Source organism: Benincasa hispida, chromosome 2 (assembly GCF_027475165.1).
Source record: "Benincasa hispida cultivar pf3 chromosome 2, pf3_genome.v1.1, whole genome shotgun sequence".
NCBI lineage: Eukaryota > Viridiplantae > Streptophyta > Magnoliopsida > Cucurbitales > Cucurbitaceae > Benincasa > Benincasa hispida.
In genome coordinates, this window is record NC_143479.1 from 41,305,357 (window position 1) to 41,322,682 (window position 17,326).

General features: G+C 34.1%; 1 protein-coding gene across 1 annotated transcript; it reads right to left on the reverse strand.

The window, feature by feature from the left end:
- Window positions 1–7,583: 7,583 nt before the first annotated feature.
- On the reverse strand, window positions 7,584–8,828 carry LOC150037893 (uncharacterized). Its single transcript, XM_090311063.1, has 2 exons — window positions 8,535–8,828; window positions 7,584–7,703 (listed from the first exon to the last, which is right to left on the reverse strand). The coding sequence occupies exons 1-2, from the start codon at window positions 8,826–8,828 to the stop codon at window positions 7,584–7,586; spliced, it is 414 nt and encodes a 137-aa protein (XP_090167189.1).
- Window positions 8,829–17,326: the final 8,498 nt, after the last annotated feature.

Below are 17,326 nucleotides of genomic sequence, written 5' to 3' on the forward strand. Positions count from 1 at the left end.
CAAACGCATGCGTCCATCCCATAGGCATTGCGATCGTCAAGCGATTGCGGTCATCGTGTAGAAGTTGCGGTAACCAAGCGATTGCGATCATTTCAAGATTGCGGCTACACGATAACCATAATAGCAGGATCACTGCAAGGTTGGTGGAATGGAAGCATTAACGCATATCTCAGGAAAATCAAAAGATGATGTTGACATTTCACCTACCACGCGTTAGCAGCAGAGATTCAGAAAAGGACCAATGCGCCGCTAATGTCAAAATCAGAGCAGGTCCATTAATGCTGTCCGCGATCAAGCTCTATAAATAGAAGCCGCCGAGCATAATTTTAAATAATCCAGGGTTTTTCGCTTGAGGCTCGCCTTAGGGCGGATCCCTGTGATCCAGACTAATGCGTGAAAAGAGAGGCTGAGAGTTCTTCATCTCTTTCCTCCATTCCAAGTGACGATCAGAGCCTTTTCCGAAGTTAGATCTTGAAAGAGTCAGCTCCACCACCCATCCATGGACCATCGGCAGCCTTGACACACATCTGCTGGAAGCAAGACATTGCTTCCAGCTGGTCCTATCATTTTCTCTTCTCTTCTTAATTGTATTGTATTACATTTTGGATTATGAAATCAATACATTGTGTGTTCAATGCATTTCTGCGTTTCCTTCGATTCCATCTCTATCTTTCTTTACTTAGCGTCCTTAACTTTCATTGCATCACTTAGTGAGATTGCTAGAGTATCGCATACTTAGTCATGCAACATAGGAATATGAAGCATGTAGCAAACCACCGGAAGGTGTGCGTTGTGTGAGAGTGTGAGAAAACTTTATTTGCTTAGTGTGAAGCTATTGCAATGTCTGTCTATAGGCAGACGCAACACTATCAGTAAAGTCAGCAACAACTAACTGCCCCGGAGGATAAGTGGTTGGTCGTATTAAGCAATGTAAGCAAGTATGCACTAAAGATAGGAATATCTTACGTCAGCCAAGTTTATGCGGTTACCTTTCTTATGAGCGCATCATTCATCATTTGGCATACTTGAGAGTAGTCTAAAAACCAAATCTAAGACTCGAGAGAGCGAATTGGAATGCATAAGTAAGAATGAAGAACTTAGGAATAAGCTCTGTTTGCTATTACACAGCGTATGCACCCTATAGAGAGGATATTGCATGCATCCAAGAAGTAGGATATGATGGCGGTATGCGGTCATCTCGACATTTCGCATACACATCGCATATGTCCTAGATTTAGGTACAAGTGTGTGTAGCATGATCGCATAGCTTGCTTGGCTGAGGTTGCCCTTGCAGTCACTCTTAAGGGTTGTGATGAAGACATCCCCACATTTTATCTATTTTCCATCCATTTACTTTATGTCAACAGTTGTCGTGTCTCTACCTCTCATTCATACTTCTCATTGCGTTGTTTGTTAGTTAGGAGTAGGAGTAGGTTGTAGCTTAAAACCCCCCATCATTCATTTATTCAACCGTCGCAAACACATTACCATATAGCATTTAGTTACAAGTCCCTGAGTTCGATCTCGAATCACCTAAGAAACTTGCGTTCGCGTTATACTTGGCACGAGCGTAAGAAAACTTGTGACAGGAACACATGGTCATCGCATACATTCGTTAACGCATAGTTCATTCTAACGCATGACCACCGATGCATGATAATCAATGCATAACCTAAGACATGCATCGCATATTGCGTCCTACATAATTTTAGTCATCAAGTCTTTGACGGCTAATAATTTTTCGTCACCAATGGGCGCATATGAGATTGGATTGATGCATTCAAGGTCGTCATCTAGACATGTGGCTTGTTGGAGAGAAATCTTAAGCCTTAAGCAAATGAGGTGGATGTACAAGAAGACATGCAAATTTAAGCATTTTGTGTTGGCTAAGGAAGAGGAAGACACCTTAGATTGCAATGGCATGAAGGTTGCATTGATAGTGTGGGGAAAAGACACTTGGATATGCGGCCAAGTTGGAGGTGTTGGCCTTTGAGAGATTTTGGATGCCTATAAATAAGGCCAAGGAATTCTCTTCATATTATAATTCAAAGGACATTAAGAAGAGTATATGAAGGTTGATTTTGAGGAAACTATATGTTGATGAAAGAACACATGCGAGCAAAACCATGCGTCGGTCATAAAGTTTCAAGAGGAGACGCAGTTGGACAGTGAAGTCTAGAAATAGCATCAACTTGGGACGAGGATATATCCCAACATACTCGTGCGTTTGGAGTGGTTCTAAAGCCACCTGAAAGCTCCGCGAGTCTAGTTTTCAAGGTAGGGAATCGGGCTAGAAAGTGAGGAAAAGACAAAAGGGTCAAGCTGTCGGGTAAGCTTGGGCTAGTCTTGAGGATTTGAAGATTTCGGCCAAACCACGAAGAGTTCTGAGCAAATATTTTAAGGTAAGCTTCCTGAGACATTATAGAGCATATTTACAGAAGGAAGTATCTCAAGATAAGGCTCTATGAGTAATCTGAGCTTTAAATTGAATCTGGACTTAGGGTTCAAAAGGGAGCCCGAGGTAACCAAGGAACTTCTAGAAAGAAAGGTTCCTAAAGAATTAAGGTGAGTGACTAAATATTTGACTAAATATTTATAATGTTTTAAAGAAACCATGTTTTAAAGAAAGATTATTCTCATGCCAGCTAGTTTTACAAGTAATTTCCAAGCAAACCATGAGTTATGTTTTAAATACATGCCATGTATGAAAGTTTATTGAAAAACTATTTATGTGTGTTTAAATACACCAAGCATGCGTTAGTATCTTTAAAGACATATTTTCTATGTGTTATGCTTTACATGCTTTAAAGATAAAGTCATTTTATGACTAGTTTTACTTGGAACACGATACCGAAGGACATTTGAGAAGGTATCTAACCAACTCGATACTGAATAACAATTGAGAAGGTATCCGAGTAGCTCGATACTGAAGGACAAGTTTAGATAAGGTATTTGAGCAGAAGTACCTAAGGTATGACAGTACTTAGTATGGCCACATACACGTATGTAGTTAAAGTCAGAGATTGAGCAAAAGGGTTCTCTCTTGACTAGTAGTTGACGTTGGGATTTAACCACAACAGGGTTATTCTCAACTAAGGAACAGTTTTAATGTTTTCTGATAAAAATAGCTTTATATGCTTTATTCTTGGAAAATGTTTATACTGCAGTACAAGGTTACTGTAGAAATTTATATTTCAGTTGAATCTCTTTATTGAGACTTTTGCATGAGAATAAGTTTTCTTTCTTAAGTCACTCACTGGGCTAGCATGCTCATCCTGTTTTCAAAAGTTTTCCTTTTCCTCAGGTAGCAGTGAAATCCTCAAGAGATAGCTCTGCATCTGCTCTGCCACTAAAGGACAAAGATATTGTAACCCGTCTGTTTGATGGTTACTGTAAATATTGTACACATGTTACAGTTGTTCATATAAGGACTAAGGTTTTAGCCATCGAGACTTGTGAAACTAGTAATGTAATTACTCTAAATATGTTTTGTTTTTTAAACTTAATAAATTTAGCTTAAGAGGCATCCTCTGTGTATGAGTTTGCACATTGGTATCAGAGTTATTTCCGCAAGAGTTATTAGGCAGTAAGTGTCAACAAAAGGGTTGATAACTGCTGTAGTCATATCCTTTCCTAGGCTCAGAGAGTAGTTTGGGATGGGGTGTGACAGTTAAAATAACTCACGAGTTAGATTTGACGCTGCATTACAGAAATGAAAATGTGCTTAATCACGGTAAGCCTTGAACTTTTTTCTATTCTTCTTGAGCCTTAGAGTAAAGGATCTAATTGAATGGCAAATTGATCATTAAGGTTAAATTTTGTTTAAAAAGAAATTAATGGTAAGTGTTGGTATAATTTGGTCAAAATTATTAATCACTTCTATTTAACTATTCAAAGGTAAAAGGGAGGAGAATTTAGTATGATTGGAACTAAGGGTAAAAGTTAGTATTAATAGGTAATTTTTTTTTTAATAGGTAAGTTAGATGTTAAGAGCTGCTTAAATATTAATAGAGGTATAAGAAAAGTTGAGGAGGAAAGAATATAAAAGAAATTGGGATGTAAAATCAATTTCTAATATTACTATTTGTAAGAGGAAATTCGATAGGAAAAGTTTGGGTACCTGAGAGAGAGAGGTTGATGAAATTGAGAGAGAATTAAAATTTGGTCTTACTATTGGAGTTAATTTGAATGGTGGGAAATTAGAATAAAAGAAATCCTTGGTTTAGGTTAATTAAAATTTTGAGTGGAAGAGAATTGAAGAGTTGAGGATAGAAGAGTGATAAAAGGGAGGTGGAAGTCGGGGGAAACAATTTATTTGGGTAAAGTTCAAAATTTTGCAAGAAATTACGAGGGAAAATGGAAGAGAAGGGGATGCAGGGCTGCTGAAAGGTTAATTGAGGAAAAAGCTAAGGAAGTTGTAGGGAATTGATGAAAACAACCATGGGTTGGAAGATTGGTGAATAACAGAAAAGTTTGGGAGAGTGTTTACAAATCTGAAAAACGTATAAGCAGTCAACTGTATATATGATGTGTTGGGTTGTATGTACTAAAACTCGCAGTTTGTAAAGTTAAACATATTCAATTATCAATAAAGATGTTATTCAACATTACTTCAATAAAGTTGTTATTGAATCTATAAATTGCATTTATAAAGTCTAAATCCAATAAATTAAGTCCATGGTTATTATATGAATACTTTAACTTTATGTAGAGACATAAAGATGGATCAAGTTTGAGTAAATAGCCAAAACGGTCTATAGTTTACGAATAAGATTGGGTATCTTATTTTGGTATTGGATGCGGCCCACTCTATAGTTATTGCAATTTGTTGTAAAGTTACTACAAACGAAGTGATCTTGATTCGTTTATGTATTGACATGAGGAGTGGGGGCATCCTATGTAATGGGTTTGCGTAAGATCAGACCAAGAAATAAGTTACTCTTACTTTATTAATGCTGTTTACTATTTAAGACTGACTATTTCACTTAAATGACCTAGGTAACTCGATCTTAATCTTGAGCTAACTATGAACTCCTGTTTATGCTGGATTATCCTTAGATTTGCATAGGTGAGGGTTGGCTCAATAGCACAGGCTCAATAAGCCTCCCATTTCAGGGATAAGACCGGATAGATACCTAGGGATATAGGGTGCAAGAAGAAATTCACGCTTACCCGATTTAGGGATAGGAGAAAGGTTGTTCTCTTAAATACTGAATCCAAGTCTTGAACAAGGGGCCCCACCCTCTCATTGGCCCAAAAGGGATCCAGTTTAGTGATTTGATCACAAACCAATTGTTCATTAGAGAATTAGTGGAACTTAAGGAAAGATATAATATCGAGGATAAAATAACATATTGACCTAGCCGTTATTACGAACAACCTGTGAAGGGTCGACTTCTTGATTATGGTTAAATCAAGTCGACAAAAATATATCTACAGTGAGGAGAGTGCAACTATCGAGCTATAGTGGCGTGACTTGATAGTTAACAAATACTTATTAATTTAGTCTAAAGAGTTTTAGCCAATTAATCTTAAATCGTTGGAGCTCATGATCTGTAGTTCTATAAAGTCTCTCTACTAGCTCGTAAAACATGAATACCTTGAATTAATGAATTGAGTGAATTTGGAATGATATCAATTTCAATCGTACAAATTGTATTTCGATTTGAAAATATTCAAATTAAAATTAGAGTTTGAATTTGACAAAATTCAAATTCAAAAATTAGAGTTTGCATAATTATATTCGATATAATTATTTAACTTTTAATTTATCGAAACTAAACAAAATTGGAAAGTTAATAATATTTAAATATAGATTTAAATATTAATTACATGAATAAGATTCATGTTTAAAATCAGGTGTGTGATTAATTTAATATTTGATATTAATTATTATTTAATCAATTAAATATGTTTAGTTAATTAAAAATAAAATTAATTTTCAATTTTAATTCAATTTGAGAAATTGGTTTTGACAATTTTGGATTTAATTAATTGTGAATTAATTAAATTAAGTTTTAATTAATTTTAGAATTAATTAAAGTTAATTGAATTGAAAATTCATTTTTAGTGGGATCTTCCCACATTTAGAGAAGTAGTAGTTGTTCCTTCTCTATACATACATATTTCCCACTTAAATCATGCAATTGTAGCTGGCATAATCTTTGTTCAGTGGTGCTTGCATGAAAAAATTTCATAAAACTCTTCAATTTCAGAGTTTGAAGAATGATTTTGACCGAAAATTGTTTTCTGTTGAAAAACATTATCTTCCTAAAAAATCCTCTGATATCCTTCACCAGATTCACTTCAATCTTGAGTTTCACCAGTCGAATTCAAGGCTGAGAATAGTAAAGAATATCTCTTTGTGATTCACTGAAGATTTGGAACTGGAATCATGTGAAGATCAGCTTGGAATTGGGAGAATTCATCAAAGATATATTGTTCAGAAACTCTTTTCTTAAATTTCTATTTAAGCATGCTTTTAGAACTCAAATTAAATATAATTAAAGTGCTTATTGATTCTGTTTACTTCAATTACATGTTAGTTTATCCTATCATGATGATGGACACAATGATGCTAACAAAAGTAATGAAACAAAAGAAACAAACAAAGAAGAAAAATAACACTCAATATGTTAACCTAGTTCAGTATAACTTTACCTACATCTTGGGGGCAGAGTACCCAAATTAAAGAGAAGCTCAGTATAATTCAGAAGGTTTACAAGAGAAACAACGTAACTTATAGAGTTAATATCATGTAATACAGTAAACATTAGATAGGAAATTTATTTTGACTCCCCCTAAACTTGTCGACACCTATCTCAAAATCTTTTCTCGGCTCAGGCTTTATTGATCTTGTGCGTTTAGGCTCCCCCTAAACTCAACGCTTCTCTTCAAGGATTTACCCACGTATGATAACAAAATTCTAGACCTCTTCATTTTTTTGCTTTCAGCAATAACTGTACACTAAAAACAACAACACACCAATCAATTATAAAAAAAAAAACTAAATGAGACATTCTTATACTTCTTTTTATAAGGTTGATACAAGGAAGTTACAAACAAGGAAACCAGCAAGACTAGAATCATTCCAGAAACAACCAATCGGATAGTCCAACACGAAGTCAACCGGAAGAGATCCAATATTTCAAGAAAGGAAAATTTACATGCCAAATAAAAACAATAACAATCTCCCCCTTTGGCATAACAATTTTCTTTTGTTGGCAATCATGAAATAACACAAACAAAAACTACAAGGAAACAAAAAACAAGAAAACCAAAAACCAACCCCCAAAACAACAACAACCAAACTGCCCAGACAACCACCAACAACCAACCAACAATACCACCAAAAAAAGAAACAACACCACAACAACACTCCCCTGTGATTGCCGAAAAAAGAAAATTAAGCATGTGGAGACGAAGGACACTATGAAGTAAACGGGGCATCATTAGAGGGTAACGACAAAGTCAACAACTAAAGCAGAGTATCCACAACCATCTATCGATCTGTAAGAGAACGAATTATGCCGTTCAAAGTTCGGGTCTCAGAAGATGGCAGATGTAAGATACGTGTTCCAATATTAGAAGGAATCAACAGTCCACCTTCTGATGAAAACAGGAGCGTGAAGATCCTCAGGCACGGGAATGTCATCAACTCTAAGAGGCCGAATGTTGTGTACAATGTCTGGCACATGGGATACCTAAAAAAGCTCATAGCTTAGGTTGATACACTTGGTAGCAGGATTTAGAGCATCTGAAGAAGTAAGAATGGTTGGGCACTAAGAGGGTCTGATACCACACAAAGGTCAATAAGAATAAGTGCCCCCAGTTAGCTCAGTCCTCAAAGTTTCTATAGAAGGATGTGGAGCACTAAGAGTTGGGATATCATCACGAAGTTTCTATAGAAGGATGTGGAGCACTAAGAGTTGGGATATCATCACGGTCAAGAAATGCATTGTAACTTTTGGTGAAATAGTAAACAAACACCTTTAACATGGACTTTTCTATATTCACTATTACTTGGATCATCAAACGAATTAGGAAGATTGAAAAAGAACTCACGAGATATAAGAGCTCCATTATAGACAAACAGTATTGTGTCTTATCTAAAACATCCTGTTCATTTGCGATTCTTCGACGAATAACATACTTTCATTTTCGACATACTTTTTAAAAACCCTTTCCTCTTACTCTTCAAATCAAAAAAATCAAACCAATTTTCCCAATTTAAATTCAATTTTTGACATTAACATTAAAATTAATTAATTAATTAATCTGACATAAATCCTAAATTTTCCTTTAAACAAAACTAAATTTCAAAATTAACAAAAATGTCCTCAAATATTACGAAGATATTGAATTTAAATTGCGAACAAACTCAAGGAGTTACACTCTTCCATCCTTAAAGGACTTTCATCCTCAACAGTTCCTTCCTAAAAAAGCTTCGGGTACTAGGCTCTCATCTGACCCTCTCGTTCCCATGTAGCCTCTATTAACTGATAGTTCTACCACAAAACTTTCACAAGTGCTACCTCCCTGTTGCATAACGTCTTCACCTCCCTGGTGAGAATTCTTACAGGCTTCTTTTCATAACTCAAGTTCTCATTCAACTGCAATGGTTCAAAGTCCACCATATGGGACAGATCTGTCACGTACTTTATTAGCATCGAAACATGGAAAACATTACGAACTAAAGAGAGTGACGGTGGCAACGCCAACTGATAAGCTACAGGACCAATTCGTTCCAAGATCTTGAAAGGCCCAATAAATCGCGAAGTCAGCTTTCCCTTTCTTTCAAACCTTATAACACATTTCATAGGTGCCATTTTTAAGAACACTTTATCACTAGTCTCAAACTCTAGGCCTTTAAGCCTCGAGCTATTTGTATACGAGCTCTAATATTCTATATTGCCTCACTCGTGGTTTGTACTGGCTTAGGTCCTAGCAACTTTTTCTCACTAATTTCATCCTAACATGCAGAAGACCTGCAACTCTTCCCATATAGGGCCTCAAATGGTGACATGCCAATACTAGTCTAGTGACTACTTGTTGGGTTTTATGTCCTAAAACTCGTGGTTTGTAAACAATAAAACTTATTTTGAAAATTCAATAAGTTGTTATTGAATATAGGAATTGCTTATTTCGTTTTAGAAATAAATCCAATAAACTAAAAGATCCATGACTATTAAATGAGTACTTGAACTTTATGTGGAGACATAAAAGTGGATCAGGTTTGAGTAAATAGTCAAAATGATCTATAGTATATGAATAAGGTTGGGTGCCTTATTCTGGTAATAGTATCAGATGCGGTCCATTCTGTAGTTGTTACAAGGAGTTGTAAAGTGATACAAACAAAGTGATCGTAATTCGTACACGTCCTAACAAGAGGAGTGGGGGCATTCTATGCAATGAGTTTGCACAAGATCGGACCACGAAATAAGTCACTCATACTTTATAACTTTATTTATTATTTAAGACTGAATATTTCAAAGCGATGACCTAGGTAACTTGACTTTAATCCCGAGCTAACTATGAACTTCTGTTTATTCAGGATTATCCTTAGATTTGGATAGGCGAGGGTTGGCTTAACAACGCCGGCTCAATAAACCTCCATTTTAGGAGTAAGACCGGGTAGATAGCTAGGGACATAGAGTGCAAGATGGAACTCACTCCTACCCACTTTCGGGGATAGTAGAGAGGTTGTTCCCTTAAGTGTTGACTCCGAGTATTGAACAATGGGCCCCACCCTGTCATTGGCCCCAAAGGGACTCGGTTTCTTGATCGGATCACAAACCAATTGTTCATTAATGGATCAGTGGAATTTAAGGAACAAGAGGTAACCTCGGGGGTAAAACAACCATTTGAACCAGTCATTATTACGAACAACCTGTGAAGGGTGAACTTACTAATCATGGTTATATCGAGTGACATAATATATCTACAATGAGGGGAGTGCAACTGTGGGCTTTAGTGGAGTGACCCAATAGTTAACGAATGAGGATTAATTCAGTGTAAGAAGTTTAGCCAATTAATCTCAGATTGTTAGAGCCCATGATCTATGGATCCACGAGGTCCTCTTACTAGCTCACAAATGAATTAGCCTTAGAGTAACGCGATAAGTTAATTTCAAACATTCAAATTCGAATTAAGGGAATTAGTAATTATATGTGATATAATCACGCGTTTAATTTTGGAATTAAACGAAATTGGAGAATTAATTAATATTTAAATATAATTTAAATATTATATTCATGAATGGGGATTCATGATGGTGGAATTAATGTTAAATTAATTTAATATTTGATATTGAATTAATAAGAATTAATTAAATTGTTTAATCAATTATTTATTATTAATTTTATTAAAAAATTAATTAATGAATTAATTTTGTAAAATTAAAAAAGATTTCAATTTTGAAAATAAAAATTGATTTCGGAAATCAATTTAGAAAATCAAAATTGAAAGGATGGAAAATGGAAAATCCCAAAAGTGGGATTTCTCCACTTTCATCCTAGTAGCTCACACATTCTCCACCATTTTCATTGAGTCAATCTTTCAAGCATGAGGTGCAATTCATGCAACAATCTTCTTTGCATGAAAGTCTTGCAATAAATAGAGAAGATTAAAGTGGAAATCGGTGATGCATTTGTGATAGTTTTTGCTAAAAAACTTGAGGTTGAAGAAGGTCTTCTTCTATGGTGATGCAGTGACTTCTTCTCTAAATTTCTGTAATCCAAGCTTATTTTGAGTCCCACAACTCAATCTAAGGCACCAAGAGGATAGTAGAGAAGGCCTTGAGGTGGTTCACAAGTAGATTTGGAGGAGATTTGCAGTTGGAATTGAGATTCAAGTGGTTCTACAAAGGTATGTTATAAAACCCTCTTATTAGTTTATGAGCATGCTTAATTTAAAGCCAAAATTAATGAATTAGAATGCCTAATGATCTATTTTACTTTCTATGTGTGTTTTCTAACTCTAACACTACTAACATAAGCAAACTTTATGAAATGGAAATGAGAGTCCCAACTCCTCAAAAACCCCACCCACAAGCACATAACATATTCTTCATTTTTTTTTTGGTTCAAACGCTCTATTTGACCATCAATCTGCAGGTGAAAAGCTATAATAAATTATGACTGAGATCCATCACCTTCTGGGAGACTCTTAAAAAAAATGGATGTAAGACGTGGGTCACTATTTGACATAACTGAAACTAGTATCAAAAGAGATGTGTCAACCCTTCCATATATAACTATGAAACTCAAGATAATAACACTTTAACACGTTCACGTGGAGAACTGTGCAAACTATCGTGAGCTTAAAAAAGTCCCATCCACTAAAATCATATATTTGAGCCTACCGTACTGTCACAGGAAAATCTTCATACAAGCGGTGGAGAAATTGGTCATACTATATAATGCGTCATCTAAAGAAATGTAATGGAATAAATCTGGTTAACTGAAAACTGCTTCTACTCTAGAAGCATCGACTATGATGTAATCCTTAGGGTCTACATGTCTGAGAATAACTCTGTCTAATTAAGTCTCACATTCATAAGAAACTCATCATGAGGCTCTATACTACCATGGGCTATAAAACTTGCTCGAGCCAATCCTGATGTTATTTTTAGCCTTAAAACAATCACATATCATTACTTAGACCTTACTGCGGACGAGTTTAGAAATTCCCCAAAAATGAGGTTTTGAAGTCCCTGGATGCTAAAGCATCAGTCAATAGATAACACATTTTCATAACTTCATAATAACTGTAATTGATCCTTGAAGTTAGTTTTTATGATAAAACCTTCTTGATTCATAAGTCCTAGCTTGGATTACTCGTACTCTTGAAAGCTAGTTAACTCATTGCCCATGGAAGAGAAAACATACTATCTTATAATGCTCCAAACCCACTTATAGCTACTTCTTATTATCAAGTCAACTTTATTACCAAGTTTAACTTTTATATCAATAGTGCTCTTGGACGATCAAACTTTCTTACTTTTGTGCATATACCACTGTTGTCTATCTCGAGCTGAATTATTTTTCTTTTTCAATCAAATTGATGGTTTTACTAGTTCATATTTCCAAATTGAACAAAAAGTCAAAATCCCTTAAATCTTACTAATGCCCTCAATAATTTACCTATTAACTAATGAAGCCTCATTATACCTTGTCAATAGTTCTTGAACATCTACTGTTATTAGTAACTCTTTTTTTTTTTTTTTTTTTTGCTTATCCCTTCTCAAACTTTTATTTTGGTATCATATTTTTGTGTTAAAACCAAGTTCCATACCCAATCACCTATGTAAGCTATCTTCCCATTGAACACATATTGTCCCAAATTTCTACATGATAATGAGATATACTTCTTTTACACCAAAACAAATACCTTGTAACCCCTCATATCATGCCTCCAACCATACTTAACTAGGAGTTTTGAACACCTTAAATTCCTTTCACTTTCCAAAGGAGTAAACTTTCCTTGGATACTTTTCTCTTCTTCACACTATCTCTGATAAAACCACTAAATTCAAGACACCACTTTTTTTTTCGCTTTCCAAATGGAACATAATCTATTTACTAATGTATAGCTCAAGCAATGAATTGCACATAATTAATTCCAAGAATAGCTCAAGCAATCAAATAGTAGCAGTATTTACTAATAGTATAATTTCCTTAACTCTTCTATAAGTAAGTCTCTCTACTAAGAATTTCCATCTTGTAGACTTTTTTTTTTGTCAATTTTCATGCTTTTACACTCCAAAAGACTTTTGTTTATTCAAATTTGTCCGACTTGGATATCTTCATCACAATAAGGCTCTGGATTTAATATAAGTACTCTAAAATAATCCTTCAAACTAAACAAATAACACTTTACTTTATCCCCTTTAAGTCCAAACTCATGTCCCACTATTTTGGCTTCTTTCAATGACATCAAGTTAGCTAGATATTCCAAAAGTCATATCATTACACATACTTGACCTAGTCCATCAATTTCCTAGTATTACCAAAGTGAATATAACTTACTAATCTTGTCCAAAATTCCTCTCGAAATGTTTGGTTTTAATATTTCAAAACCTTTAAGAGATCTATAGTGGCAGTGGACGAGTGTTACGCTCAAATCTAACAGACGGCGCGACGACTGGTTGGAGGCGAGCGGAGTGATGCTGTCTTCGATGGGGCATTGGTTAGAGGCAAGTGGCAGTGTGGCTGCTGGGCGAAGGGATGAACGACGGGGAGGAAAAAAATCTCAGAGGGTGGGGGCATTTTGTGAAGACAAAAGAGAGAGAGAGAATTGAGGGGGGTGAGGGGTGTCGCGCGTGAGGGAGAGAGGGAGGGAGGGAAGAGATAAACTCATGTGAATTTAATTCAAAATTACGAATACATGGGATGTTATATTCTTCCTATCTATAACAACCCGACAATTAGCCTGCACAATTTTGAATTTAATTTTGACAATAACTCCAAATTCATCTATAACTATCCATCTCATAATTCCAATTCAAAATTAACTATTTTCCCTCCAATTGAATTTAATTTTGACAATAACTCCAAATTAAATTCATATAACTCCAAATCCATCTATAACCATCCATCTTTTAATCTCAATTCAAAATTAACTACTTCCCTTCCAAATTAAATTAAATTTTGTTCGATTATATTTTATTCTTTCATTCAATACACAAATATATATATATATATATATATATATATTTTAAAACCCTTTCATCCTCCTCTTCAAATAAAAAAAATCAAACCAATTTCCCATATTTAAATTCAATTTTTGATATTAACATAAAAATTAATTAATTAATTAATTCAAACCAAATCCCAAATTTTCCTTTAAACAAAACTAAATTTCAAAATTAACAAAAATGTCCCTAAATATTACAAAAATACTGAATTTATATTACGAACAAATTTAAGATATTACATTTGGTGTACTTGATTTGTTTGTCAGTTTAATATTTTTGGTTTGAAATAATCTTTCTTGTGTCACTGAACGTGTGCTATGTCGGTCAAACTGTTTTGAATGAAAATGTATATTCAAGAGTAACGGCCCTATTAGAATATTTGAGTGGTCGAGTCATTGCATTAATTTAGGTCATCGAATTTTCATAATATGACTTAACCTTTCTTGCCTATGCCTAGCCAAATTAATTAGAATCCTAATTAACCATCCTTAATATCTAATTAGCTAACATGAGAAGACGAATTTTCTAAAAACACATTAACTAATCCCATTAGGCTTTAGGGAGATGCTAGGATGAACTAATTAACTTCTACCGTCTAGTTAACTCATTTAATATGATTTTCACATCGAGATTGACTAAAGCATTACCTAATGCGGTCGACTTCACAATTACGCAAGTTTTTAATCTCCCATTTCTTATGGTTCATTGCCTTAATCAAGGTTAACTTAAACATGGATCTGCACAAACAAGTATTGGTTGTGAATAAAATACATGAAATTGCAATTCGCGATCAGTAAATCCAGAGTGAAAATCCATAAACAAGATATATACATTGTAATATAACAATTCTCCAAAAAATTACATTGAGTTCCTCTAAATCCCTAGACGAGAGAAAACACTAAGAACTTATCTTCTCATTGGATGAAACTGACAAATTCGAGCTCCATCTCAACTAATTACATGAGAAGAAGAAAGAAATTAGAGAAAAATACAAGTGAAACATGTGAGAAGGTGGAGAAATCGGCTGGAGGCTGATTAGAGATGTTGGAATAACCTAAAAATGAAGAAGAAGGCATTTAAACAAGCATGCAACGCTCGCATGCACATGCACACTGCACTGCCTCCGTTAAACTTTGTAGCATCACAATGCTGCCCTATTTTCCAATGTTATATGAAGCTTTTTCCTTGCAGCGTTGTGCAACGCTCCATCCAGTGGCATTCATCCTTTTTAAGCCTTTTGAAGTTTGGTTGCTCAATTTAGCTCGTAATTACTCCAAATTAAACCCGGACAGTTGGTAACGACTGATTATACCTCTTAGGCACCCGAAACCTAGAGAATACTGATTAAAAACATTAAAACATAGTAATAACCTAGAATTAAAAAGGGGAAGATAATACATTTTTGGTTCTAACAGGGAGAGTTAATGATGGATGGTTTAGTGTTGTGACATTGCGGCAGAGAATCCCTCAAGTTTTCATTCTAAACTTCATTTTTTTGCTTTATTTTGAGCCTTTTTTCATAATAACAATTTGCCACAAATTACACGGACGTACAAACTCGATTCCCAGAAATTAATGCCAAAAATAAGAAGCCCTTACATTGATCAAATCAAAATAAAAACTGTAGATCTATAATGCGAAATACCATAAACATTTATTATGCAAACCTTAAAACATCAACCATACATCACATATACAGAAAACCCTACCCACCATAATTTCTCCGACTTTTAAATCTAAAACATGAATCAAAGTAAAAAGAAAAAAAAATTAAATCTGATACAAATAAAAGGGATCAAATCCCAGCGAAAATGTATGATCGCCTTTTGCTTTGATTTTCTTTTAGATAAAAACTAAAAAAATTGAGAACCTAAATTGTAGAATAATTTCATGATGTAGTTTTCATTGTCAAGCATAAATAGGAAAAAAAAACTTGTAACATCTCGAGTTTTAGTTAAATTTAAATTAATTATCTCAAATTATTTGATTTTATCTCTTTAAGTTTCATATTTTCAAAGCGAAGTTTGAGTTTATTTGAAAGGATAATTAGTTATTTGAATTTATTTGATACGGGATTTGGAAGGGTTGAATTAAGTTAGATAAAAGGTTTGAAACATATGGAAGATTTGAAGTTTAAAAGGAAAAAAAAAAAAAAAAAAAAGAAATTTGGGGATTTAATCGATCAATTTTAGGTTATATATATATATATATATATAAAAGAAAAAGAGGAATTAATTTCTTTGCCTTTCTCTAGCCTCCACAACCCCTCGTCTTTAACTCACGTTTGCTACACATCCAAACCCACTTTGTCCACCACCTCCCCTCCCACATCAAACGTTATTCGCCACCTTATCGCTCGACAACTGATGCAAGCACACAAGTGGACGTGATCAACCTATAATAATTAAAACAACATGGAAGGCCTAGTCTCATTCTTAAAGATCAAATCAATCGTTTTGGCCTAGCTAAGGATTTGAAATTGAATTTGAGTTTGTGAAAGATTTTAAAGTAGTCAAACAGTAAAAAAATTGAGAAAATTTAAGAGTTAAAGTGTTCTAGAGTGTTTAATGTATTAATTACTTCATTAAGTCTATTTTAGCTAATTCATGGAATTATGTGTAAACACTATGCTTAAGTCTAGAAATTTAAATCAAGATTAGTTTTTGTGGAAAAAAAAAACCTATTCTCATCAAACTTAAATGATAACTAATTTATGGATACCGAATTAAGAAAGGCATTAAGCAATATATCATTAACAACCTTCACTATGAACCTAACTATTTTCATGAGAGATTAATAATGATTCAATGATATAGGTTTGGTCAAATATTCAATCTATCAATTCAAGTATTCAACCTTGAAGGGATTAGAGTTCCTCGTAGCGAAAGTAATTGGATGTCATTTTCTCTAAATTTCGTTTTATAGAACGTACAGAGTAATTCAAAGTGACAAAAACTAAAGGATAAACATAACTAATTCTATGCATGCTTGTACTGTGATAAAAATAGAGAAGAGGGAAAGGATATCACATATCCTTGAAGAATACCATCTTCTCACTTCCTCTCTCAAGCACGAATACGAACTGCTTCTCTCAATCTCCCAAACTCGACATCAACATGAACATAGACGAAGACACCACCACGGGGTCTTCCTTGTTAATCTCAAGGACGAGAATCATCTACAGTTATATGGGCTTGCTCAATCTTGGTAAACAGAGAAGAATGAGAGTTTCAGAGAATTTTCTAAGAGGAAAAAAACAGAGAGAGATAGTGAGGGATGAAGAAAATATCATCCTTTCACTATCTTTCTTTTTTTTTTTTTTACGTGATTGAGAAAATAAGGGAAACCGCTTCCCCATATTTCTAACAAAAAAATTGATAGAATAACTCCCAAAGGGAGTTGTTAAATTAAATTCAAATTCAAAATTTGAATTAATATATATATATATATATATATATATAGACTATATGCTATATCACATATAAAATATAACCTATAGTTGATATTATATCACATATAATACCTATAGTTTATTATTCTCTCAAATAACCTATGGTAATAATATGAATTATAATATATATTAACTATTTTAATATATAGAGACTATATATTATATCACATATAAAGTAT

Coding starts and splice junctions, on each gene's coding strand:
- LOC150037893 (XM_090311063.1), bottom strand. CDS start 8,828: ATGGCACCTATGAAATGTGTTATAAGGTTTGAAAGAAAGGGAAAGCTG. Junction 7,704..8,534: donor AGACGTTATGCAACAGGGAG/GTAGCACTTGTG, acceptor GAGCTTTTTTAG/GTATCCCATGTGCCAGACAT.